The 27,760-nt window shown below is 39.5% G+C and overlaps 3 protein-coding genes and 1 long non-coding RNA gene across 7 annotated transcripts; 3 read left to right on the forward strand and 1 right to left on the reverse strand.

Annotated features, from left to right (window-relative positions):
• The first annotated feature begins 1,806 nt into the window (after positions 1-1,806).
• LOC115730395 (glutamate dehydrogenase 1) lies at positions 1,807-7,498 on the forward strand. 2 transcript variants are annotated; one of them, XM_030661015.2, is made up of 11 exons: positions 1,807-2,025; positions 2,428-2,541; positions 4,366-4,478; positions 4,622-4,735; positions 5,043-5,264; positions 5,383-5,457; positions 5,774-5,890; positions 6,067-6,317; positions 6,547-6,622; positions 6,709-6,795; positions 6,990-7,498. In XM_030661015.2, the coding sequence occupies exons 3-11, from the start codon at positions 4,371-4,373 to the stop codon at positions 7,173-7,175; spliced, it is 1,236 nt and encodes a 411-aa protein (XP_030516875.2). In that variant the 5' UTR covers positions 1,807-2,025; positions 2,428-2,541; positions 4,366-4,370; the 3' UTR covers positions 7,176-7,498. The 2 variants fall into 2 exon arrangements, with proteins under 2 accessions (XP_030516875.2, XP_030516883.2); XM_030661023.2 differs by lacking the exon at positions 2,428-2,541.
• LOC125312594 lies at positions 2,577-18,175 on the reverse strand. Its single transcript, XR_007196641.1, has 3 exons — positions 18,164-18,175; positions 9,587-9,591; positions 2,577-2,735 (listed from the first exon to the last, which is right to left on the reverse strand). It is a non-coding gene; the product is annotated as an uncharacterized LOC125312594 (long non-coding RNA).
• LOC115730340 (T-complex protein 1 subunit theta) lies at positions 3,703-27,508 on the forward strand. Of its 2 annotated transcripts, XM_048271015.1 has the most exons (14): positions 3,703-3,723; positions 22,215-22,457; positions 22,864-23,126; positions 23,198-23,344; positions 23,441-23,602; positions 24,044-24,121; positions 24,970-25,103; positions 25,318-25,390; positions 25,481-25,558; positions 25,653-25,775; positions 25,954-26,048; positions 26,276-26,485; positions 26,694-26,751; positions 27,162-27,508. In XM_048271015.1, the coding sequence occupies exons 2-14, from the start codon at positions 22,322-22,324 to the stop codon at positions 27,225-27,227; spliced, it is 1,623 nt and encodes a 540-aa protein (XP_048126972.1). In that variant the 5' UTR covers positions 3,703-3,723; positions 22,215-22,321; the 3' UTR covers positions 27,228-27,508. The 2 variants fall into 2 exon arrangements, with proteins under 2 accessions (XP_048126972.1, XP_030516842.2); XM_030660982.2 differs by lacking the exon at positions 3,703-3,723 and having other exon boundaries at positions 22,172-22,457.
• On the forward strand, positions 19,238-21,637 carry LOC115730432 (ADP-glucose phosphorylase). Of its 2 annotated transcripts, XR_004014127.2 has the most exons (4): positions 19,238-19,801; positions 20,146-20,436; positions 21,003-21,379; positions 21,601-21,637. XR_004014127.2 is itself a non-coding variant. In XM_030661042.2 (3 exons), exons 1-3 carry the CDS (start codon positions 19,340-19,342, stop codon positions 21,261-21,263), a joined length of 1,014 nt encoding a protein of 337 aa, XP_030516902.2. In that variant the 5' UTR covers positions 19,238-19,339; the 3' UTR covers positions 21,264-21,625. The 2 variants fall into 2 exon arrangements, 1 of the variants encoding a protein (XP_030516902.2); XM_030661042.2 differs by having other exon boundaries at positions 21,003-21,625.
• Positions 27,509-27,760: the final 252 nt, after the last annotated feature.

Raw genomic sequence — 27,760 nt, forward strand, 5'->3', positions numbered from 1 at the left:
AATATATTAATTAAAATTAGATTTACATTTAGGAAATGAAATAATAACCTATGGATTATTATGTTTCTATTTAATAAACAAAAAAAAAAAAATGGTCGGGTTCCTCCTCGGAAATAGGAAACCGGATCGAAAATCACCGGTTCCAATTTTATGGAAACGGAAACCAGATCGGCAACCTTGGGAGAGGAACCGAATCAACCAATTCGGTCGGTCCGTCTTGCTCACTCCTACATGAGAAAGTAATATCAGCACCAAACGTCTTCTTCTCTTTTATTTTCCTATTTCTCATTCTGAGATAGCACAAGGCCTAATTCCGAGCTGCACCTACCTCGAGACAGTGATAATGGTAACCGATGGGTTCGATTTCAAGAATGAAGCATCGCAATTGCTGGTTACCAATTCAAATGAACTTGTCCAAATCCTAGCAATGTTGTGGGTCTGACTGTGTAACTAGGTTTCTAGTTTGGCACGGCTCTCTTTTATCTCCCACCCTCTCACAGTCCCACCTAACTTCAATTTAGCTCAAATTGGACAACAACACATGGCTCTTCTAAGCGTGAACAACTTATCTTATTTGGAAAGTTTTTTTCGGATTCAAAGAAATGGAACGGACCGAGGTGTTAGGTTCGATTTTCGATGATGGGTGAGAGCTGACGGTACCTAGACTAAAGTCTAAAACATAAAACGGAACAAAACGTGAATGAAAAGAGAAAGTACAAATAAGGCGCCACACGATACATTAAGATCTATTCATTGGCCCGAATTGAGATGTTAGAATAAAAATCGATGTTTTAATGCTAACATGAATCTTCCATAGGTACGACCCGCTTAACGGTAGGCGGTCCTGTGCTCGTGGCTCATCTTGCTTTGGCCTAGTTAGCTCACTCGATAATCTAATATTATAAAAGAGGTACGAGGGAAAAAAAAAATGGTTGAGGATAAACTTCACAATCTTTATGGTCGAAATAGAAAAGAACACTTGGACTTCGAGGGGTGAACCGACGCGCATTCTTTCTATCGAGTAGGCATTCTGTATTCCGAAACCAAATCCCAAATAGGAATCAAATAAGGAACTCTAATCGAGATTCGGTTTCGCCTTATTAATTAAAATATCGTGGGGTCAGAAATAATGATAGTACTATCGGACTGTCGGGTTAGCGGCTTCCTTTCTATTAGGAGAACGTTTTAGCGACGGTTTGATAGTACTATCCGTTATTTTTAACTATAAATTCACACATCATCACCGCATGTTTTGCATAAAGCACTCATTAATTGAAACATCGTAGGGTCAAAAATAATGACAGTAATGTCATACTAGCGGTTTTCTTTCTATTATACCATATACAATGCCTTCGGGCATCACGCGTGTGATTCGCTTGGCCTAACAAGACCAAGATGAATCAACCTAGGTGCATTAGAGCCAACACAAATTCTTTCTATCGTGATAATTTGGAGCTCTGGAAAAACCTTAATGGTGGACGCTACCCAGTGCCCATGTTTCAACTGATTGCTTATCCTCTCTCTCTTTCTCTCTCTCTCTCTCTCCCCCTCTCTCCCAGCCTCCATCGCCACTTTAAAGAAGCATTAACAAATATCAGTAGCCACGCGCTAATGGAGGCACTACTCACCGCTGCTTTTTGAACGCTGTATTGTCGTGACCTAAGCTGTTGCCTCAACCTCATTACGCATTTGTTTTCTGCTGGCCCCGTTCTTTTCTCAATCTTTCTGTCGATGACGCTTGAAGAAAAGGTCTCAAGTTCGAGTGAATTTAGCAATTAAAAGCAGACATATCGACCTCAATGAAATCCCACGTTCCCTGACCCATCCATAGCTAACCCCTCTCGTGTTTGCCAAAATGCTCCAAAGGAGAGAGCCTCCACAGATTAATGTGGCTTTGTATATATGCAGCGTGGGTTTCGACTGGGATTCACGTACCCACATGCACATTGGCTAATCCCAATCCCAGGGCTTCGCTCCTCCACGTCAGCATCTCCTTCTCTCTCTCTTCAATTGGAAGGTGACGAGGTGAGGTCCCCCTCCTTTTTTTGTTTCCCCTTCCCTTCTTCTCTGGTTCTTGTTTGGGTCGGCACGAGGGTGAGTTTGAGCTTTAGTGATGTCTGAGTCTGACACTGAGACAGTGTGGTCATCAAGCATGCTGTTGTGGAGGGGCATCGAATTCTGCTGAGAAAGGAAAATTGTCCTCGGCATGTTGGGGGATGTTGCTTGATTTTACCTCGACAGTTCGTGTCGGATTTTATTCGTTTATTATCCTGAGACAACGGATTGAATTTGGCATTTGCAGTGATTCCTTTTCTTTGGGCGGGGGTTCGCGAGAATTTTTCTTCACTCTCTCCACCTTTTTCTTGGTCCTACTATAAGAATGTGATTCTGATTCTACCTTCTCCACAAATCACGCCCATGTTGCAGATTCTGCGTTAGGCCTGGGTTCATTTCGTTCGTCCCTTAAAGCCAAGAGATCGTCTGTGACCGGCAGAGTGAAAAGATTTGGTCTTGCAGAAGCTGTCCCTCTCCCTTCCAAGGGTATGCACCTGCAACTTCTCTGTTTACCAAGTACTTTTTGAGATCATTTTCTGGGTGGTTTTATCATGAAAATGACCCAGCCACAAATAGAAAGACATGGTTTTGGTTCTTCTTGTTCTCTTATTGCTGTTCTGTAGCAGAGAGGGGCCAGGGCTTGGCGGGTTTTCTCTTTGGTTTTCATTCTCTGTTTGCGACTTATCGTTGCTGTAAAATTGTGTATCTTCCTTTGGACAATTTAAGTTCCAGCGAGATAACCCAAAAAAAAAAAAAAAACACGGAAGGCAAGAACAAGGGCCACGAGAATGCCGTGGTCTTGCCAGAGGAAAAAAACTGGGACTTTGGTCCCTGTTTGCTGCTCTGAAACTGCAATCAAAAGGGTCTCTGCCACGTGTCCAGTGTAGAAAGGGTCTTATTTTCCATTGTTGACACGATTTATTTTTTCTCTTCTTGATCCGAGGTTATCTCAATATATCTCTGTTTCTCCTTTTCTTTGCTCGTAAAGAAATTTTCTTCCTTGCAAATATTAAAAAATGCCTCCTTTCCTTTTGTGTGAGTGCCGTTTTGCAAAGCCTTTTGGCTCTGTTTCTGTTTCTAGGAGTCCTCAGGCCAAAAAAATAAAATGTTTGCCGTATGGTTGCTCTTTTGTCTTTAGCTACGTCAGCTTAAGCTTTTCTAGTGACGTCATCCTCCTTTTTCCCTTCCACTGATGATTAATCAAACACTTCTCTGAATTAAAAGATCAAGTAGATTATTGCATCTGCATTGGATAGTGGTTACAGGCAATCCTTTCATGTGCGGTTAGCTCAGAATGGGCCCTCAGAATGTAAAAATATGCTTCAAGCAATTGTCTAGACATTTCCATTGGGACAGGGTTTCATTTTTATCATATGCTTTGGCCAGGCTCTCTCAGATAAGACCTCTTTGGACCCAATTGTGCAAAAAATGGTATCCAATTTGGACTGTTGAGCCTGATGAGACTTACAGGATGTCATGCCTATCTTCAAGCACATCTTACATATTCATCTTTGACTCTTCATACAGGGGCTCTGCTTTAACCCTGTAAATTTTGATTAAAATAATGGCAACTCTCTCAGTTTTAGTCAAATTATCAGTTCAATGGCTGCTTTTGAGTCTCGTGAAGGTTATATCTGGTCATGCCACATGTGAGAGAGAGAGAGAGGAGTTTCTTGAGCAGACCATGCTAAATTTTTTAATGAAATGGCACTTGAGATTGAAGCTTGAAAGCAATAAGTGAGCATAGGAATTAGAGACTGATGTTAGGGGTACAGGGCCGCAACCAGCATGGAGCCAGATGCCAAGGCATATTTTACATTATTCTGGGACAGAATAGACAAACCTCGATAGATTAACTTTGGTGTTTTGCTTTGGAAATACAGAATTAAAGATGTCCAAAAATAACTGGATTGGATTTAAATCAGCACAGGGAGGTGCCAGAAGGAAGGAATAGTTTACAAAATCGAGCATATGCTTAAAACAAATCTCCTCTTCATTGGTGAACCTAGTGTTTAAGTCTACGAGTTCGAATTCTGCTCATGCCAAACTGCTCAAATTGTAGAGTCATTTAAAGGTTAGGGTGTTTTAAGAAGGACACTCAATGTTCTGTATTTAGCTGGATTATTGAGATAGGAAGCAAATACTCCTGTTTGCGTCTTGTACTTCGCGCACACTGCAGTCATTTAGGTAAGAGATTTGACTTTTGGTATTCACCTCTTTTCCTGCTAAGCTTGTTGGAATGGGTATCCATTTTTTCTCCATAACAACATTCTCAACCTCACTGAGTCTTCTCTATCAAGCCTTAAGCAGACAACATGAACGCGTTAGCAGCAACCAACAGGAACTTCAAGCTAGCAACTCGGCTGTTGGGGTTGGACTCTAAGCTTGAGAAGAGCTTACTTATTCCTTTTAGAGAAATCAAGGTAAATGGTTCTTTTTCAAACGCTTTCATCTGCTATACAAGAGAATATATGCCTGATTCTTGAATAGGCGCTTCTGTGCAGCAGATGTGCGACTTTTTTTTCTTTTACACAAGAACCATAGAATGACATGGAGGGTTATGCAGGTTGAGTGTACCATTCCCAAAGACGATGGAACATTAGCTTCCTATGTTGGATTCAGGGTTCAGCATGACAATGCCAGGGGCCCGATGAAGGGCGGAATTAGATACCACCCAGAGGTCCTCTCTCTCTCTCTCTCTCTCTCTCTCTCTCTCTCTCTCTCTCATATTCATACAAATGGAAGGCACAACTTGTTTGCGTAACAAGATAGGACTGTTCTGCTCACTTTCAACTCCTGCTCGTTATCGAGCATCAGTCTCAGGGCTATTGGACGACTTCCATATTTTTAAGTATATGCGCTTCTAGATTGTCTTGTTTATCGTTTTCTCCTTCTATCAGATGTCTGTATGGATAAATGGCTATCAAAATTGAATTTCTATCCATATTTACCGTAGCTAGGCATTGAGGTTATGCATATATATTTAGGTTGACCCAGATGAGGTGAACGCTTTGGCTCAATTGATGACATGGAAGACAGCAGTAGCAAATATACCGTATGGCGGAGCCAAAGGTGGCATAGGATGTGACCCCGCAGGTTTGAGCATTTCCGAGCTGGAACGCCTTACCCGAGTATTCACCCAGAAGATACACGACCTGGTTGGAGTCCACACCGATGTTCCAGCGCCCGATATGGGAACAGGTCCTCAGGTTGAGCAATCACAAAGCTTTATCATATATGAACTATTTTTTTGCCATTTCCTCTTGAAAATCTCATTCAACTGGATCGACTCTGACTTCGGTTATTGGCTCCCATATATGAGAACAGACGATGGCATGGATTCTGGATGAGTACTCAAAATTTCATGGTTACTCGCCTGCGGTAGTGACTGGAAAACCAATTGTAAGTTGATCTACTAAATTCACACCTATGTAGTCTGATCATGAGTGATTTTGCGTTAATGCTGTGGTTGCCGCTGATGTGTACAAATTGCCTCGACATAGGTCCTCTCATTTCTATCAGTAATACATGGTTCAATTACCTAAGTTTGCTAGAATCTAAAATCACTGCCTTAGTGTTGTTCTAAACTTTATTTTGAAGGATACACTTTTAGATATACCAGGGAAGAAAAACTGTGACTGTAGTATTGAGTGTTGAACTAGTGGAATTCTAGAGTTCATGTTTGTTTCTGACAATATGTAGTGTTCATCCAATTTAGGATCTAGGTGGATCTCTAGGGAGAGACGCAGCTACTGGAAGAGGAGTTCTTTTCGCAACCGAGGCCCTTCTGAATGAGTATGGAAAGAGCATCTCTGGGCAGCGCGTTGTCATACAGGTGCCCTTCATGTACTACAAAGTAGCTAGCAATGATAATTGTGCCGAGGGATTACAGTTATGTCAACAATATTTCTCTAGCCTGTTGCACCCAGAATGAGTATACTACTTGTATAATTTCTCATGTTCCGAAAGTTTGGGACAGTTTAAGAATATAGTAGTACGTTTTTTCATTAGGGCTTCGGCAATGTGGGTTCATGGGCTGCCCAACTCATCAGCGAAAGTGGTGGGAAAGTTGTTGCTGTAAGTGACATTACAGGAGCCATCAAGAACAGCAATGGAATCGACATTCCGGCCCTGCTCAACCATGTGAAGGAAAAGAGGGGAGTCAGAGGTTTCCATGGTGGTGATTCCATAGATCCCAAGTCGATATTGGTTGAAGATTGTGACATTCTCATTCCGGCCGCCCTCGGTGGTGTCATAAACGGGTATTTTTTAGTGCAAGAGACACCTAGCATGGCCTCTTTTATTTTTGAAATAGTGTGCATAAATGCTGCTTACTCTGCCTTGAACAGAGAACACCATTCAAACTATCCTGTTCGGAATACCTGAGTTCCATTAGTTTGCTAATGTAATGCTTTTCAACTTTATGGATGTAAGTCTGAATCAAAATGGTTGTGTTTCTGCCTAAAGAGTGCCCATTTGATCCGATTGAAGGGAAAATGCAAATGACATCAAGGCCAAGTTTATCATTGAAGCGGCTAACCATCCAACAGACCCTGAGGCCGACGAGGTTAGTCAATGGTCAGGAATCAATTAGAACACGAGGACACGATTTCATCGACTTGATTATCCAGCTTCTCTCATACGGTTTTCCAGATCTTATCGAAGAAAGGCGTGGTCATCCTTCCCGACATATATGCAAACTCCGGCGGAGTTACTGTCAGTTATTTTGAGTGGGTCCAGGTATGACTTGCCGGAGTTTCAAGTGTGTTGCGCCGCAATATTAGTAGCTTACAAACAGTCTCTCTTCTACTGTATATTCTGCAAATTACAGTAAGAAACACAAACTATATGTGCTTGTCTGGGGGTTTAACAAACCAAGGGGCAAACTTTAGAGTTGCTTTCTACGTGATTCCTGATGTAACTTTAAATTGCAGAACATCCAAGGATTTATGTGGGATGAAGAGAAGGTGAACAACGAGCTGCGGACCTACATGACCAAGGGCTTCAAGGCAGTGAAAGAGATGTGCAAGACCCATGACTGCGATCTCCGCATGGGCGCCTTCACTCTTGGGGTCAACCGCGTTGCTCGGGCCACGGTCCTTCGGGGCTGGGAGGCCTGAAGACACATCGCCATCCCAGAATAAGTCGAATGGAAGGAAGGCTTTGCTTCAAATCCGCGCTCCTTTAAGTTGTTCTCCTCTTGCCCATATCTAGAACTGCTGGGCGAGAGTTTTGACATTGATCATCAGTGTTTTATTTTGCTGTGATTTGCGTTTCTGGCTTCATCTGAGACTCTAAGTAAGAGTGAGGAGATCAAATTCGGTTGTTACTTATTTTGATCGCTAGAGTGGCTAAGTGTTCATCTTTCCCACTCTAATAATGCTTGGATACGCTATGTACCTTCATTGCAATTGGATGGCAGGTGAAGAAAATTCCATTCAAACAACCGTTTTAACGGTCAAAAGTGGTTAATTAAAGTGCTCTCCGTTGGTAGCAGGTAAGAAGTACCCCGTTGAATCGAATCGATTCGATTCGACGTGCGATAATGCAAAAAATTTAACGGTAAGAACATTTGAATTTTGCAAAAATCGTGTGAGTATAGAAAAAGAGGTTGTATTGTCTGCGCATTTTCTTTTCCAATATTATATATTTGAAGGTAAATTTTTAACGTACGTTTGTTTGATACTAATTTGAATAAAATGGGGCCAATTAAGGTTTAGAAGTTAATATATTGAATTTCGAGCGGAGAGCAAATAGTTTCCAAAAGTGCTTGGTTTATAACTTTTGCGCCTTTTCTAACCAAGTTCCTTTTAGACCCCAAAAAATAATAATAAATAAATAAAGTTCCTTTACACTTTACTTTCTAATTTGTGAAGTCATCTTCGTTCTGGTTTTATAAATTTTCTAATCTAGCCAAATTCATCTGGGCTGTGGTCGGAAGACACAGAAGCATAAGAAGTTAGAACATGCGGATGCTTTACGGAAAAATTTAGCCAATGTGATCGGATTGCCTATGCGGACAAGTCGCCGTACGATTATGTTAGTTGGATTTGGCAGGATTTAGTATTGGGGAGACTTAGATTAAAAAAGTTTGTAAAACTAGAAAGACTTGATCCGGAGTGTTGATGGGAGTCCCACGCCCTCCATGTAGAGGGTGCCATTTGGGCCCGTTGACCGGGCCCACGGTTCCGGAACCGTGGGAACCGTGAAAAAAAAAAAAAAAAAAAAAAAAAAAGGCGGGCCCGGGGCAGAGCCGTTGGGCTCTTTGCCCTGGGCCCGCCACCGCCCCTCCCCCCCCCGCCCCGCCCTTTGGGCCGTTGCTTGTAAAATAAATAAAAAAAAAATTAAAAATAATTCTTGTATATAAATACATATGCCCCTTTCATTTTTGTCACAAATTCTCGAACAATCTCGAATTCTCTCGAAATCCTCTCAAATCGCTCAAATTCTCCCAATTCTCTCAATCCCGACTCAATTCTCTCAATCGGATTTCCGATCAATTCTCTTAAAAATGGCAAGTGGAAGCAAATGCCGACAAGGGCAAGATGACTATGGAAGATTCGAGTATCCCATTCCCGAATATGATCCTCGTGAGTATGCAAGTTGGAAAGACGACGACGATAATATCAACTATGTCCCGATTCGAACATCGAGCACATCCCAACACAAGAAAGTCTTCATCCTCCCACTAATGTCGAAGAAAACTCAACGGAAGGGCCGAGATAATACATCCGACTTGTGGCTACTTCGACAAGGTACGTGATGAACGAAGGTAAGTATAATATAAAATGTAAATATTGTTAGCAAACATATAGATTTACGAAAAGAGACGGCTACGGAACATTCCGTCGGCATTTGACGAAAAACATCCAACGCAAGCGGGGATCGACAATACGGAACAACAAATTTCCGGGTACGCCACTTCTAATCATCATCCTATATTTCGTTTCACTGAAGTACTTTATAAACAAACATTAGGTGAATATGTTGCCCTTGATCATGCTCCGTTTAATATTAGTGAAAATTTTAATATGAAATATTTGATAAATACTGCGTTGGTTTCATAAGCGCCAACTATTCAAAAATACTCTTAAACACGAAGTTTTTCATTTTATAAAAAGGAAAAAATCTTTAGCAAAATTTTTTACGGAATTCAATGGACGTGTGCATATAAGTAGCGATATTTGGAGTGATCCTTGGCAAATTCATTCTTATATGGGTGTTACGTGTCATTGGATAGGTGACGATTGGACGATTCAAAAAAGACTTATTGCATTCCGAGTTTTTTATGAAAGACATTCAGCTCATAATATTTATAGAATAATTAGGCAAGTTTTAGAAGAATATAATTTAATAAATAAAGTATTTTCAATTGGTTTTGATAATGCCGCCGCAAATACCGCTTCTATTCTCGAATTAGAAAATATTTGCAAACCCACTTTTGGCGCACAATTTTTTCACATTAGATGGGTGTCACGTGTCATTGGATGTGTTTGTCATGTTTTAAATTTATGTGTACAAGATGGTTTACGAACTCTTGACACTTCTCTCGCCCCAATAAAAAGTACAATTAAATTTTTATGGAGTCGTCCCCATTGTATGAAATCATGGGGAAAATTTTGTAAACAAAATGGGAGAAGAGCAAGAAGATTTCCAAAAGATATTCCGACTGTTGGAATTTTACTTAGTTTTTGGCAAACTTTTGAATATAAAGATTTATTATGTACGTTTATTTCACAAAATATTCCCGAAATTACTTTACTTCCTCAACATTGGGACGTTTGGAAGAAAATTTTAGATATTTTGAAAATTTTTAATGATGATATTAAGACTTTATCTGGTATTTATTATCCTACAACGCATTTATTTTTAATAGAGTGTGTTAATATTTGTAGTGTTTTTAGTGAATATGAAAATGATACCGAATTAGGTCGAACTATTTTAGTAATGCGAGAAAAATGGTTGCATTATTATTTGCAAATTCCTTTTGTCTATTTAGTTGGTATTGTTTTTGATCCACGTATTAAATTAGACGGTTTACAAGATTATTTGAATGTGTATTATCATGATTGTTTACATTTGGAAGATTCAATACATATTTCAAATATACTAGGAGATGTTAAAGAATCTATAATAGCATTATATGGAGAATTTTGTAGTAGATATGGTTTAAGTGATTCGATTATCTTTTTATTTAGCAAATGTGGTAATTCACTTAGTAGATGGTATAATATGCTTAAGAGTAGGCAAAAAAAAAAAAAAATGGGCCAAGTATTTCTGAATTAGAAAATATTTAACCACTCAATTTGAGTTTCGTGGATGGAACATAGTACGATTTCAAAATCCTGAAGTGGTGGAAGAGTCACCAAATCGATTATCCGGTTCTCGCCCTCATCGCTCTCAAATATTAGCAACCCATTCTTCAACGGTTGCTTGAACAAGCATTTAGTGGAGGATTAATTTTGGACTCTCACCGTTCAAGATTAAGCCCGAACTCTGTGGAAGCTCAAGCTTGTGTCGGCGATTGGACGAGGGCGAAATATCGACACCAAGAGTTAGATCGTGAACACGAATTTTTTAGCGATGATGTTGGAGATACCACCGCCACGGGTACCACAATGGGTGGCGATTGACGATGAGGTAAGTTAGGGTTCTCAAAGGTAAAAGAACTACATGAGATTTGATTCTTCTATCCCCAAGAAGATATGTATGCGCTTAATGATAATTCATTAAGTTCAAGCCCATTCATTCTTCTTCTTTTCCTCATATTTTATTACAATGTACAATTTAATTGTATTTTATAATTTATTATGTTTATTTTATTATTTATTATTTTAAAAATTATTATTAAAAAAGGAATCGGAATGAACCGCCGGTTCGAACCGGAACCGGAAGTATACACGGCCGTTTCCGGTTCCACCTTTTCGTGAAACCGGAACCGGCGGTTCCACCGAACCGGCCGTGTATACCTCCATGGCTACCACATCTCGAGCTTGAAGCTTGGGTAGCCATGTCCGTTGTGGCCACAAAGCTTGAAGTCGGAGCTTGTGACAGCCATTGGCAATCAAGCTCGAGTTGGCGTAGCGAGACGACGGCGACCGATGTTGCCGATGTTGGTGGGGCTAGGGTTGCTTTTAAATTTTTACTTTTCCTCTACATTATTTTCGCTTTGACTTCTTAAACAAAATTGTGCTCATCTAATACACATGAGCTTTAGTGGCCTACTCAACTTTCCTATGGTCGATGTCAGCAACGATTAGCTCAAGACCTTTGGTCTCTACCCGAATTTTATGAAAGAATGGGATCACTACTTATGGACTCATTGAGAATGGTTCTTGCCCCACCGGCATCATACTATATTAAGCTCATGGGATGGTATGAACGGTTTTTTGAAATTGTCAATATAATGAAATGGTTTGACTAAACTCAAAACATCTTTCTATCTTTCAAAATTCCAAAAAATTCTAGAATGTGTCCTTTATATTCCTAAATCATTCATTCAAATCTCAGGTAATACATTTCGAATTCAATTTATTTATTATTTTACCCAAAAAAACCTATGTTCGATAATAGATAATATATTATTCTCCTTTCTTTATCGAGTTCGGGATTTTTTTTTTTTTTTTGTCCAAGTGCATCTTGTCTTTATCACGAATTATTTTTCTTGGTTAATAATGATTGTACTTTTGCCAATATTCACAAGTTCTTCTGTGAATATTGGCATTTGCATCTTAGAGCTCCTTTTAACTGCCTCTACATTATGTTATCATTTCCAGTGGAACGATCCATTAGCCCAGCTAAAGGAGAGTATACATAGATTGATTTTTTTGATTTCTACTGAAGATTGGGAATAGATGAACTTTCTATAGGATCTATTTTACTGATGGGATTTATCACCACTTTAGCTACTTTGGCGGCTCATTAGAATATTTCACTCACAAGATTGTTCGTAGCTTGCCGGAGCATTTCGGTGGAAAGCTAAAAGCTTGGACATTGGACGGCATTGTAGGGAACATCATGGCTACTAGCTCCATTGCGTTCACTAATGAAAAAATTCCCCTAGAAGAACGAGGTCTGATCTCTCGATCCTCCACGTTCGAGTAAAATTGGAAAGAGGATATATAGTCTTGCGATTTTGCTTTTCTTGGAAAAGATCAAGAGATAAATCGAAGGACGCCAGTGTATCTTTTTTAAAAAGGACAAAGATGATTTCGGATTTCGGCCTAGAGTCCAAACATTACTTATGCCTTTTCACCTTAATTTGATACTTGTATCTTGACCAAAGGATCACCGATTATATAAGATCAAAATGCGAAATTCCATTTCCTTCAATAAATTAACCGTATTGTGATCCTTACCTTATTACATGCACGCTCAACTTGGAGGGGAAGGAAATATACTCTTAACCATTTTATTTCCGAATTGACATGAGATCAATCTTACTTAGTAATGTATTGCGATTCTTGATTAATATCATACAATTCTTTATTAGTATCTCATCATACTTATAATACAAATCAATATTTGTACGTCACGTATCGATACTAAGTGATATGACATATACACTTTTTAATTTATGCTTCAATGTCACGATATTTAAGAAGGATAATGTGCTATGATGTTGCATGTTATGCCGTATAGATACTCGAAAATAAGATGTCTTCTTACGTGATCATGGATTTTGCTCAAATTTTGGTTATTTTGCATGATTCCTATTTTTATGTGAAGGGAAAACTTATTGTTTAGATCGTATCGTATCTTGCGATTCGATTTGATTTTTCATTTGCCGTTCATGAATTTTGGATTTCGATTTCCAATTATGGGATGGATCGGCATAAGCTCTTGATTGTCAAGTCCAGGAATAAGCATGGAGTGTGTGTGTATATATATATGTGTATGACGTCCCAATTGGTGAAATTATAATTAAAGAAGAGAAAAAGAAGAAAGATGGAACGAACGCCAAAGACGAAGGAAGTTCTGTTTTACGACTTCTTTAATCCCCGCGAGAATCCCCCGGCGACCGTGACCATCAGAGAAATTCAGGCGGCTTCTTCTCCATCATCTTCTTCTTCTACCAAATATCCCAATTCTTCTTATTCTTCCAAATCTAGTTCCTCTTCTTCTATATCTTCTTCTCCTTCTTCTTCCACATCCAAGCCCAAGTCAAAGAGCATCTACGTCTATCATGGTGAGAGCGATACGATAGAGAAGATGAGTGTGAAAGAGCATTCTCGACTTTGCAATGTTAAAGACACTCCACCTAGTCACGGACGCCGCGGCGGCGGCGTTTCTGGCCCCAGCTCCAGTCGGCTCTCCCAAGGTAAGGGTCTCTCTTTGCTCTCGTGATAGATTTCTTTCCTAGGCCCGACTCATGACGGCTGATCGGGCCTGGTGGCTCCTTAACCATATCCATGATCGTAATTTGATGAAGTCCATATGGTACTCTCGCCTCTTTAATTAATAGATGTTTTTTGATTGAAAACCTTATTATTATTATTATTTTTTTGTGCATGTCAGGTAAAAGTAAAAAGTAGAGAAGCTCGAGTCATGAGAAGACAGGACAATGCACTTCAATGGGATTCTTCTAGCTTTTATTTTATCATTGAATAACGTTTCAATGTGATTCTTCTAGCTTTTGCATTTTGTTCTTGAACAATTTTCTATGATATAAATGAAGATCGCTTTATTAATACGAACAGTTGATTTATGGGCATTATCCTCGCGCCATTGTTCCAACTCCTATTCAGATCCATCATCATAGATTCTTCAAAACGTTATACGCATCAAAACAAAAAGGTCGTACGTGTTTTCGGCTCTTGAACGCGGGACAACACGCGAGCTTTGTCTTAATTTTGATGTTAATAGAGATGTCAAGAAAATTATAGGAGTACGGAGATCGAAGATGCCGTGTTTGGTGAAAATATTATCCAATTGAAAATTAGAATATTTGAAAGATATTTTCTTAAAAATAATCGCTTGTATCGCAATTAGTTTGTGATAAATTTTGTCATTACCGACAATAACTTACATCTAAACACTTTCATATATAATGAAAATATTTTTCATTCGCTTAGTGAATATAAGTTATTATTCTTGGGAATATATTCTTTAAGTTATTTATTTTGTCATGAAACAAACGAATCGTAAATTTATTATAGACTTTTTAGAGCAAAATTTATCTCAACACTTGCTATAAACCAAGCTTGTGTTTGGATCTATGTATATTTTATGATTCGTTTTAACCGTAATTTTTATAAGGAATGGAACAACTCTTTTGAAGGAAGGATATCGAGAAAAGATAACATGAACAACTCTTCTAAAAGTGATCGCTAGTACAACTTAAAATAATTAAATTATCGACAACAATATTTGACTTAATATTTACATTGATGATTTTTTTTACTAACTCAATCTTGCAAGCAATAGAAGTAATCATATGTAGAAGAATGATTCCAAATTATTTATTTTTCACTAAACAAAAGTGTCGTATTTTACTCTAAAGTGAAAGGGGCAATGGCCCATAAGCCCAGTCCGAATCGATTAATTCGGTCTGGACCGGGCTCAATTTCAGGCCGAGGAAAAGAAAGGAGGCTTTACTTCGAGTCCCCCTTTTGATAGATCATGATCACCGGGTGGAGAGGCTCTTTCCCACCGTAAATTATGGTCGAAATAGATAAGTTTTATGTCCAGTCAAAGGTGTTAATCTGATCTGCTTACGTTAGAGAAGTTTCGTATGTTAATTAGCGCTGTAATTAGCGCTGTAATTAGCGCTGTAATTTCTTGGCAGGCGTAGGAAACTTCAGTCGGGGAAAAGTTAAATAAAAGTATTCTAAAAAAATATTAAAATTTTATTAAAAATTATCCACGTCATCGCCGACGGTACCACGTGGGACAGCCGGCATCCACGTCGGCAATTTTTGGCCAATAAGACTGAATCAAAAAATTTGAAAAGGTTTATGACTAAATTAGCAAAATGGCAAAATGTTTATGACTTTTTTGACAGCTTTTCCATCGTCCACATCTGGAGCTTGTGACGGCAATGGGCAGATCGAGCTCGAGTCGCTATAGCGAGACGGTGGCATTGTCGTTGTTGACGGGCTAGGGTTGCTTTTAATTTTTTAATTTTCCGTTACTCTATCTTGGTTTCGATTTCTTTAATTTTTTTCCTTTTTGGGTCTTCATCTAACACACATCAGCTTTAGTGGCCTACTCGACTTTCCGACAATTGATGTCTGCAACGATAGCTCGGAAAAGATCAAGAGATTAATCGAAGGACAACCGGTGTAGATTTTTAAAAAAGTACAAAGATGATTTTGAATTACGGGCAAGACTCCAAAGATTACTTATGTAGATAACGTGTTGTGATCCTTACCCTATGCAAATTCACGTTCAAATTGGAGGAAAAAAAGGAAATATACTCTTACCATTTTATTTCCCAATTAACATGAGATCAATCATATCTACTAATATCTTACGATTCTTGATTAGTATGTCATCATGCTTATATAATATGTATCAATATTCGTACGCTACATACCGATACTGAATATTTGTATGCTACATACTGATACTGAATGATACGACATATACGCTTTTTAATTTGTACTTCGGTGTCGCGATATTTAAGAAGAATAATGTGCTATGATATCGCATGTGATGCTAAACAGACACTCGAAAATAAGATAGCTTTTTATGCGATCATGGATTTTACTCAAATTTTGGTCATTTTGCATGATTCCTATTTCTATGCTGGGGGAAAAACTTATTGTTTAGATCTTCCTGTATCTTATGGTTCGATTTGATTTTCGATTTCCCGTTCCGGATCAATCGCATATACACGTGCTCATCGAAACGAAGAGGATACGTGTTTTCGCCTCTTTGGGCGCACTAGCTTCGTTTTAATTTGCATGTTATATAGATATCAAGAAAATTATAGGGTTACATGGACGATATGTTTGGAAAAAATATATTATCCATTAAGAGCATATAAGCGTTTATGTTTAAAAAATGTCGGTTTAAACTTTTTACTTTGTGCGAAACAAATGAATCATGAATTTATGATAGGACTTTCTAGATCAAACTTTATCTTGACCCTTGCTATCGACCAAATTTTTATTAGGATCTACATATATTTTACTTTGCGCTTTAACGGGAATTTACATATGAAATGGAACAACTCTTTTGAAGGGAAGGATATTGCTTGTACTCCGTATTTCAATATTCATTGCCGCATTTGTTTCAAGGGAAATTTATAAAATATTTTTCTAAAAATGATCGCTCGTTTTGCTTGAAATAATTAGGCAATGATAAATATTTTCATTATCGACAATAATTTATAGATTAATATTTACATGAATGGTGAAATTTTTTGTTAATTCATTTTTACAAGCGATGAGAGCAATCATCTTTAGGGATGTTTTTTAAATTATTCATTTTTCATTAAATAAATAGAGTGTCGTATTTTAGTCTTAAGGAACGGGGTTTTGGCCGATGGGCCCAGTCTGAATTGATTTACTTGATTCGGACCGGGCTCAAATTTCAAGCTAAGGAAAAGAAAGGAGGCTTTGCTTCGAATCCCCCTTTTGAGGGTTTTTTTCCAAAATAATTTAAAATATATATATATTTACAAAAATATTTTTTAAAAATAAATATTACGGATTTGGGCCTCTCTCGGCGGTTGGGTTGCCGAGTGAGGCCCGCTTGGTAGCTAGGCCCACCCCAACCCCTTGCTCGGCGAGCCCATCGCCAAGCAAGGCAGACACCGAGCCCGCATTTTTTTGTTGTTGTAAATTTCGTATTTTTTTAAATTATTGATACTTAGAATGTTTATTTTATTTATAATTTTTTTTATTGTGAAGCTTATATTTATAACATTATTAGCAATAATTAATGTAAATATTTATAGATGAGAAACCACAAGAAAAGAGTTAAAAATCGTATGGAAATATTAAAAACCCCTGCAAAAGAGTGAAAACGAGTAAAGAAAGAACAAAACTTTGGAAAAGCATATCTCATCGCTCGGGCATCCGTTTCAGACGATCTTTTTTTTATTTCACGTAATTTTTCGAGACGAATCCATTAGAAAATGGCCGTAGGCAGGTTGGCCCGGCTTTTTCCCCAAAAAACGCCGTTTTCCTTGTCAATTTTGCATTTTCTCCCTTCGGTGCTACTTCTCGATATCGAACGAACCCTCATTTCCCTCTTTCCTCTTTCAATCTTTCCCCAAACCAAATTCAGTCAGCTGAAAAATTGAAAGACGAAAGAGGGAAAGGAGGGTTCGTTCGATATCGAGAAGTAGCACCGAAGGGAGAAAATGCAAAATTGACAAGGAAAACGGCGTTTTTTGGGGAAAAAGCCCGGCCAAACCGCCTACAATCGTTTACCAATGGATTTGTCTAAAAAAATTACGTGAAATAAAAAAAAAATCGTCTCAAACGGATCTCCAAGCGATGAGATATGTTCTTCCAAAGTTTTGCCCTTTCTTCACTCGTTTCCACTCTTTTGCTGCAATTTTTAATCTTTCCATGCGGTTTTTAACTCTTTGTCTGCGGTTTCCCATCTATCTATTACTGCGGTTTCCAACATACTCCTACGGCTATATTACATTATATCATAACATTATTTATTAATTATAGATCTTAATAAATCTTTACATTAATTATTGTTAATAATGTTATAAATATAAGCTTCACAAGAAAAAAATTATAAATAGAATAAATATTCTAAGTATCAATAATTAAAAAAATACGAAATTAAAAAAAAAAGGCGGGCCGGGTGTCCGCCGAGCAAGGGGTTGGGGTAGGCCCAGCCCCTCCCTCGGCAATTGGGCTGTCGAGTGAGGCCCAAATTCATAAATATTTATTTTTAAAAAATAGTTTTGTAAATATATATTTTTTTAAAATTATTTTGGAAAAAAAATCCCCTTTTGATAATGACCACCAGGGTCGAGAGGTGTGGAGAGGTTGTTCCCACTCTAATGATGCTTGGGTGAATCAGGGTCGAAAATGATGAGCATGATGTGCAATCGAAGGTGTTAATCTGATATGCTTATGTTAGAGAAGTTTCCTAGCTTAATAAGTGCGGTAATTTCAGCGCAGGCATAGGAAACTTCATTCGGGTAACCGAAATAACTGTCAATAATTGTGTTGATAGAAGAAAATAAACCATAGGTTTGGTTCAATGCAGCATAAACGGTCGAAGCATTTGGATTCTCCGTAGATTGTCAAGAACGATCATAGCAAGTAATTGTTTGAATCTTGCATATTTAAAGGAAAAGTCAACAAGCACTTACGTGATGATGATTTGAACAAAACATCAGCCAAAAAAGGTCATGTAAGAAGGTTTAGAAATTAACTTTTTGTCTTCGGAAAGTTCCCAATTAGTGCTTGGATTTAGTTGCGAAATAAAAAAAAAAAGGTTCATAGCTTGTGAATGCACATGTGGATATCTATAATTTCATCCACATCACACTGTTGGTTAATCGATTGTTCTATTGACTTGATAAGAAAGTTTGTGAAATTAGAAAGACCTAATCTGGAGTGCCATGGCTATGGACGCTCGATTTGGAGTCTCACGATCATGGAGTTACCATATCTCGAGCTCGAAGCTACAACAATGGCTGTCATGGTCACGACCTCGAAGCTAGAGTCGAGCTTCTAGGCTGCAGCCATGGACACCATATCTAAAGCTTGTAGCCATGGCCTGCTCGAGCTTTGATTTTTTACAGCCATGGATGATGAGCTCGAGATAGGGATGAGCAAGACGGATCGATCGAACCGAGAACCTCTGATTGAATTCGATCCCCGATGGTGTCGGTTTTCGGTTCTATATAATTGGAACCATCAATACTACAATCAAAGCGCTCAACTCTTCGTGGCAACAACAGTGCCTCTTTTGGCTCTAGCTCCAATCGGATCTCTGAGGGTAAGGGTCTCTCTTACTCTGGCCAAATGATTCTTTCCTACACCCGGTCCGTGGTGACACCATCTAAATCGTTTTTATTTTTATTTTCAATTGAGTCCATATAATAACCTCATAGGTCTCTAAGGTTCCGTCTGTTTCATAGAAAATGGATGATTCAGAAAATATTTTTCTAAAAACGATCGTTTTATAGCCAATGAAAAAAAAGTTAATTATCAACAACTATTAATGACTGAATATTTTCTCGGAGCCCGGCCCGACCCGTTCACGCTTTAACGAAGACAGTCGGCGAGCCTCGGCGACGCACTCGTCGCCGTTGCTGAATTGCCAAGCTAACAGTACGAGCGGGCGAAAACGGCCGTTGATGGCTTCGCAGGATCGACTCCCACAACTGAGGAAGGACGTGATCACAGGGAGGTGGGTGATTTTCTCGCCGGCGAGAGCCAAACGGCCCTCCGATTTCAAGTCCAAAGCTCCGGCCACGGCGTCCGACCCGGGTTACGACCATCGCCGGCAGTGCCCCTTCTGCTCCGGCAACGAGCACATGTGCGCCCCGCAGATCTTCCGGGTCCCGCCCGACCCGAGCTCCGATTGGAAGATCCGGGTAATCGAGAACCTCTACCCTGCGCTCGACCGGAACCTCAAAGATGCCGACTTTGACGGCGACATGTTGCGGGGCTTCGGGTTTCACGACGTGGTAATCGAGACTCCAGACCATTCGGTGCATCTGAGCGATTTGTCGCCGAGGGAGGTCGGCGACGTGATTCTCGCGTACAAGAAGAGGATCGAGCAGCTCCTGACCTTCGATTCGATCGAATATGTACAGGTTAGTCGTCGTTTTTCCGATCAATTTTGTGGATGGAATTGAACGTTTTTCGTTCATGTGTTTGGAGCTCATTTATCATTTGTCTGAGTTCTTTATGGGCGTGATAAATTTGTTCAGTGGGCCTTGAAGAGTTAGTCCTTTGTATTGCAACCAATGCCGATCTTAGTATACTTTTGATATTAGATATAATTGAATGACCACTTGAAAAACAGATGGCTTCAGGTTGAGATGCTGTCGGATGGACTGAACTGCTGTATCTATCAGACCTCTCTGTTGTGTACCGTCCTTATCTTTATTTAAGCTTGTGCTTGATCTGATTTGGTTTTCGTTTCGCGGTTTTAAAGGTTTTCAAGAACCACGGTGCGCCGGCTGGGGCATCGCTAAGTCATTCTCACAGCCAGATAATAGCTCTTCCGATTGTACCTTCCAATGTCTCAGCTCAGATTGAGTGCCTGAAGGAGCATTTCGATCGGACGGGGAAGTGTTGTCTTTGCGAAGTCCAATCAAATGAACTTTTGATTGACGAGTCGGCTCATTTCGTTTCATTCGTTCCATTTGCCGCCGCATTCCCTTTTGAGATATGGATTGTGCCAAGGGATCACTCTCCTCATTTCCACAAACTAGATGATGATAAGGTTCGTTTGATTGTTTCCTTCCAATGTTCCTGCATGCTTGTAATTCCAACCATTTCTTTCCTGTGATCTTGCTGGGCTTGAGGTCCCTAGCACCGCCTGTTGAGGAACAGCGAGCAGTGACAAAGTAACACTGTGAATTGAACTTGGTCTGTTATAGTATCTACAGGAGGGAGGATTGTGAGTGAGTGTTTCACTGAGGGATTGATGAGCCGGTTTAAGAGACATAATTGAGATACTTGCAAAAGGTTTTTCAAGGTTTTGTGGTGGATTTGTATTTAGAGTGGGTAAGCTCCCAAAATATTTTCTTGCGGAATATCTCTACTTGAATAGGATTCTCTACTTTAAATGATTGCATACATTTACTTATTTTTCGTCCATACTGTATTCTTGATTCAGAGAACATGAGCCGTATTCTCAATAACCAGAAGCTTGTCAGTTTCTATTTAACTTTTGGCTCTCCCTTTGTTAATGGAAATTTGAACTGGCCTTCCCACTATTCTTCTCAGAACCTGCCTTGTTTGTGTGACTATGCAAAACTTATGTGTAATTTCCTTTTTCATTTTCAGGCTGCTGATCTTGGAGGCCTGCTGAAACTCATGCTTAGGAAGATATCTATTCAGTTAAATGATCCGCCGTTCAATTTCATGATCCGGACTTCCCCGGTCCACACTTCCGGATCCGAAATGTGTTCCACTCACTGGTATTTGCAAATACTACCTCAGCTAACTATTGTAGCGGGGTTTGAAGTCGCGACAGGTTGCCACATAAACCCGGTTTTCCCGGAGGAAGCGGCAAAAGTTTTGAGGGAAGTCCATGTCCAGATTTAGTCGGGAAACGTAAAGCATTACTAACTCAGATTGGCCAATGTGCTGAAGTGGGTCGATCTTCTTTGCCATTCAGTCTGTTTATGTACTTGTATAATCGGAATTCAATTGGACTATTTGGCTTAGGCCTTAGTTAATCTTGTCCGGAATGATGCATGTGTTAGAGAATACAACAAATCCTGTATGGCGATAGGAACTGGCTAGTGGCTCCATGTTTCTCCACCGCAGGAGGAGCTGTATGAATAACAGAAGTGTTTGCCGTTTTTGACACCTGAACTCTGCATTCTCCTTACAGTGTTTCATACGCAAGGAATGAACTGCCGAGATAGGGAAGAAAGAGAAGTTATCTGATTGTTGCTTGGTAAGTTCTGCTATCAGATCCAACCTCTAGGAGTACTATACCCATCTCAATCATGCAATTCACATCCATTGAGAGATTCAACGCGACATTGCAAATGCGATGAAGTTTTAGTCGGCATTTCTTGCCTATTTCAACTCAAAGATCCGCCCGAAACAGCGCGAATAAAAAATGAGAGTGGGGTCGCAGCTTCATTCCTGCCTTCGTTTGCCAACCAAACCGGGATTAGACACGTCATCGCTCCCAAACCGAAATCGGCTCGGCTTTCCATTCATTTCTTGCCATTGCGAAAACATGATACCGGAAAAGTTCAAAAGTATGCAACACGCCTGCATAGTGCATATATAAAGATCGGTGCTGCGTACGAAGGACGCAGACTTCACTAGGGGAATTGACAGAAAACGAATTTCAAACAGTTCGAGACCATTATAGAAAGCCCAGCCCATCCAATCCCAGCCCGGCCCGTTTTTAATTTGAAAATGCTTCAGTAAATGCATCAAAAGCCTCTCTCGCCTTCCTGATGTTTCCACTAGGTTTCTGCTTGCGTTCGGTTCTTGAACTTGAAGTCGCATCGCGCTCGCAGAGGCGGGAGTGAGGGGAGAGAGAGTAAGGTGAGTTGAGTGACTCGTCGAAGGTCGGAGCTCGAGCTAGTATTCCTCTCGGTGAGATTGTGGAATAGAAGGGTGAGAACGAAGCAGGCGAAATGCAACCGTACGGCATACAATCGATGCTCAAGGAGGGGCACAAGCATCTCTCCGGGCTCGACGAGGCCGTCATCAAGAACATCGACGCCTGCAAGCAGCTCTCCGCCATCACCCGCACTTCTCTCGGCCCCAATGGTAGGGTCTCAATTCGTTTTGCTTTCCCTCTATCGTTTTGGATCAGCATCTCGGTCGCGAGTCCTGCTTCTCTCTTTGAGATTGTGAAGGATGTGCATCTTTGCAGTGCTTCTCAGATTTTTGTGTATCGCATGATGTTCGATCTTTTGGTTGATTCGCTGTTTGGCGCAAGGGGTTTTTCTCTGTTTTTTAGTGATTTAAGTTGGTTTGATTAGTTCGTAATTAGTTCAAGTGTGATTGTGGAATAAAATGGCGTTTTGGGATCTAAATGTTGGCTGGAGATGAAATTATTTAAGTGGTCTGGTAGTGTCCGCATAATGTTGGGGCCTTACGCTACTTGTCCAGGCTAGTAATATACGATGTAATCTGTCTAATAGCGTATTCCTGGCATGGCAATTTCTGTCAGGCATGAATAAAATGGTCATCAATCACTTGGACAAGCTCTTCGTGACAAATGATGCCTCCACGATTGTAAATGAGCTTGAGGTCCAGCATCCTGCAGCGAAGATATTGGTTTTGGCAGCCAAGGCTCAACAGGAGGAGATTGGTGATGGTGCCAATCTGACGATTTCTTTTGCAGGAGAGCTCCTCCAAAATGCGGAGGAGCTTATTAGAATGGGTTTGCATCCGAGCGAAATTATAAGTGGTTATATCAAGGCCATCAACAAGGTAAATGCAATTTTCCTTAGTAGTGTGCTCAGGTTGTAAAATTGATGAATAATTTTGTAATATATTCACAGACGATAGAGATACTGGGTGAACTGGTTGAGGCCGGTTCTGAGACTATGGATGTGCGAAATAAGGAGCAAGTTGTTTCTCGAATGAGAGCTGCAATTGCTAGCAAGCAATTTGGACAAGAAGACAGATTGTGCTCGCTTGTTGCCGATGTAGGCACTCTTTCTCAAACCTGCTGCCTTTGTACTATAGATTCTTCACCTGTCCTTTTCAAATGTGCTAATTATATTCATTTTGTCTTTGATAAGGCTTGCATTCAAGTGTGCCCCAAGAACCCAGCTAACTTCAATGTGGATAATGTCCGAGTGGCTAAGATTTTGGGTGGTGGTCTGCATGACAGTGCAGTTGTTCGAGGTATGGTCTTGAAAGGCGATGCTGTTGGAAGTATTAAGAGAATGGAGAAGGCAAAGGTTAGCTCGTCTTTTAAAGGTTATTTATTTGCAGATTGATGTTTATATTTCAAGCTTACCGTTTGCTCTACATAGGCTGTGGCCTGAATTTCACGATTCTGACAATGCTGATGTATTTCTCAAAATGCTCAGCTCAGCCAGACATTTATTTATCAATAGGAGGAAATCGTTGCTTTAGATTAACTGCAGGTTGCTTGTGAATTTTTGTCTACACATAGGAAAACTCATTTGCTTGGATACATTGCCTCATCATCCTGTTAGCTTTTCAGTTTAAAGGTTCTTTTGTATTTCATGTGCTTGTGAACCGGGGTGATTATCACTTTGTTGTTCCCTGTGATGTCATGAATGGATTATGGAGATATTACGATTTTGATTTGAGTATCTATACTTCTTCTTCACTTAATGATATGTTTTTTTTGGTCAAACACTTAATGAATTTAGGTAGCGGTATTTGCTGGTGGTGTTGATACATCTGCTACTGATACGAAGGGAACTGTTCTTATACATAGTGCTGAGCAGGTAAGTTTATTCAACTTCTTTCTGTAGTTCTTGAGCGAATAATTGTGATGGTTGCCTTTGATTTGTGCTGTTTTGAGCGACTCTTCCAGTTTTTAACTGGATATGCTTTTTAGGCTTTGCATTGTAGAAGTATCTTAATGTTTTTTTTTTCTTTCTTTCTTTCTTTCTTTGTGTTATAAGTGATTCTTGTCTTTTTAGTATGGTGATTTTGTGATTCAATCACTCTTTGTGGAGGACAGAAAGTTTGACAAGTAATTACTGCTTCAGTGCCAGTGATGTTGAAAGCTCAGATTGGGAAATTTGCTTAACTAGTAAAACTGCTGCAAGAAAATAAATCACCAAACTACCTGAACATTGGAGTGTAATTAATAAATTTGCTGTTCAATATTCTCTGCATACTAATTTGAGATCATTGGCTGTATCACTGTATGCATGCCTGGCAGCTTGATTTTAAAATTTCTGTATAAAAAATGTGGCATTGTCAAGTAGCTGAAGGATGATCTGTTTGCAATTTTTTTCTTAAGAATTGCTTCGGTGTCTATCTTGTCAGCACTGAGAGAGTACTGCTTTTGTCTTTTCAATGAAATGAAAACCTCAAAATAAGTTGAATTTTTGTCAAGTTCTATTGCTCTGCATACAAATTCCTTATTTTGAAGAACAAAATATGTCCGATGTAAAGTCTTTTGGTTATGGATGTTTCACATTATGGTCAACTGAAGTTTTAACGTTTTCTGTGTGCTACCTGACAAACTTTCATCATTTACTTGGACTTATATCAGAGCTGATATAGAATCCTCTTATATGTCTGTTCGTAAATGCACTAATCTGTGGCATGCTGCATCTTGTAGCTTGAGAATTATGCAAAATCTGAGGAAGCTAAAGTGGAGGAGCTGGTAAAATCAGTTGCCGATTCGGGTGCGAAAGTTATTGTTAGTGGTGCTGCAGTTGGAGAGATGGCGTTGCATTTTTGTGAGCGTTATAAGTAAGCCTCTCTTCCATGTCCAATTTTTGTTTTACCATGCTGCTCCTTGATGGTGTCATCTCAAAATGTACGGGAGAAGCATAATTTGATATGGTGGCTAAAACAAGAGTGCAGATGATTTTCTGTTATAATGCCATACTCTATGCTGTTTGCTCCTCTTTGGTTTCTTTTTGGGATTGATTTGTTCTGTTTATATCACTATCATTACTTTCAGGCTTATGGTCTTGAAAATCAGTTCGAAGTTTGAACTACGGAGATTTTGTCGCACGACTGGTGCTGTGGCTATTGTAAGCATTGAGCCACTTTATTTTTTGAACTTATGACCCATAAGAATTGCTTAAAGAGTTTGCTTTTCTTTTTTTGTGTAAATGTTACAGTTGAAGCTGAGCCAACCCAATCCTGATGACTTGGGATATGTAGATTTGGTTTCTGTTGAGGAAATTGGTGGTGTGAGGGTATGATTAAGATGTTAAATTTGTCAGGCTTCTGCTGTTGCCATCATACTTTAAGTGCTTCATCTTCGATATTCCTCCTTTATTTTTGTGTCAGGTAACTCTGGTGAAAAATGAAGAAGGTGGAAACTCTGTCTCGACTGTTGTTCTGCGGGCAAGTACTGATAGCATATTAGATGACCTTGAAAGAGCAGTTGATGACGGAGTAAACACTTACAAGGTAGCTTTTGTCTGAAACTAGGATTCCTTTGACTTTTGTCATTTCTTTACCATAGAGTGAAATTCGAGTTTTGTCGTGCTTTAATTTTGTGGTGCGATCTTCGTTGATTATGTAGAGACATCGACGCACCATCATTTCTTAATGCAAATTTTTGTCTCTTATCCCTATCTTAACTCAGGCTATGTGTAAGGATAGTCGCATAGTACCTGGTGCTGCTGCTACGGAGATTGAGCTGGCTAGAAGAGTGAAGGAATTTTCTTTTAAAGAGACTGGGTACTTCTTGTATTTTCTTTTTTTCGTCATGCTATCGAGTGGAATCCAAATCTTCGATTTTTTGGTGTGGTGAAAAATGGAATCTTCTTTCTTCCATCAAGTATCATCCACAATTCCTTTATTTTTTATTCTTTCAGTTTTATTTTGCCAATTTTCCAGTTGTTTCTATGCTTGATGATATGGTTGGAGTTCGTTCTTGTTCATTGGATTTGTGTTGGTTTCTGCAGGTTGGATCAGTATGCTATTGCAAAATTTGCTGAGAGCTTTGAGATGATACCTACGACACTAGCAGAGAATGCTGGACTCAATGCTATGGAGATCATATCTTCTCTATATGCTGAACATGCAAATGGAAATGTCAAAGTGGGTATTGACTTGGAGGAAGGTGTCTGCAAGGATGCCTCAGTTTTGTGTGTCTGGGACCTTTATATTACAAAGTACACTTCTCCTTCCTTTCTTGTAATTACAATTTGTACTTATGTAGGCTGTTTATTTACCTAGTTTAAGGTTATAATCAGTTGAGTGAACCCAATACTATCTGCATTTTGTCCAGCCTTACTGTTTGTTTGCTTGCTTAATATGATAAGGGTAGACGTAGCGTTTCCTTGATGGTGTATGGGGATTACATTTGGGATTTTTATCCAGGTTTTTTGCTCTCAAGTATGCTGCTGATGCTGTTTGCACTGTTCTTCGGGTTGATCAGGTACCTTATTTACGTATTGTTATGTTGCCATTCCTTCATGGCATGTTTAGATTCATACGCACAAATTCCATTTCCTTGCGGAACTTATATTTTGCAATAGTGGATTGGTAGCTATGGTTTCCTTAAAAGTCTGATGAATACTGATGCTGATGGTCCTCTGAAGCTACAGTGCAATGGTCCACTTTTGTTCTATATCGTCTGCTAGGAATGATTTTGTATGTGCAGCGGTTATATAACAGTGGACTGGTGTATTTAAGTCATACTTTCATTATTTAGTTCCTTGAATATCAAAAATCTCCATTACGACCTTCTATTTTGTGTGCAAGAAAGAGTCACATCATAGATCAATCTATTGAGTTCGATGGGTGCCTTTAACTTGTGGACATTGATTTTGACTTGCGCATTGGCAGATCATAATGGCAAAACCAGCTGGCGGCCCAAGGAGAGAACAGCCAGCTGGAATGGACGAGGACTAGTTTTGCACAAAATCAGTCTTGATTATGGTCCTTCGGCCTACCCGTTATTTTATCTTTAGACAAATTTCTTCTTGGGCTCTGAGAGTCTTGTGTTAGCTTTTCTTGGCTTAATTGCGATGAAAAGAAACATGCGTGGATGTTTGTATATGCAGACTTTGCTGTCTGCTACCTGATGTATCAGTCTACGTTGCAAGATGGATTTTCCCCTCAATTTTGTTTGGAAGGGATGAAACAGCTATCGAGCTACTTTATCCCTTTCCATATTAATGCGGAATTCATTGGCATACATTGCACGACTTATATCATGGAAGACTTCCCAAATGATGGTGATTTGCCAACAATTGGCAGACCTCTATGCAAAATCATGGGCGTTCCTGGTGCTCTCTGAGTTTGTGTTCGCATGTGACGGACTCGTTTTATTTTCACGCGGAAGTTCTTGCTCATCTATTTGGTTTGGTCTCTCGTGCCCTTGCTAACTTGGATTGGTCTTCAAGATTATAGGAGAAAAGTGAAAAAAAGCAGATGGGACTCTC

Source organism: Rhodamnia argentea, chromosome 10 (assembly GCF_020921035.1).
Source record: "Rhodamnia argentea isolate NSW1041297 chromosome 10, ASM2092103v1, whole genome shotgun sequence".
NCBI classification, from domain to species: domain Eukaryota; kingdom Viridiplantae; phylum Streptophyta; class Magnoliopsida; order Myrtales; family Myrtaceae; genus Rhodamnia; species Rhodamnia argentea.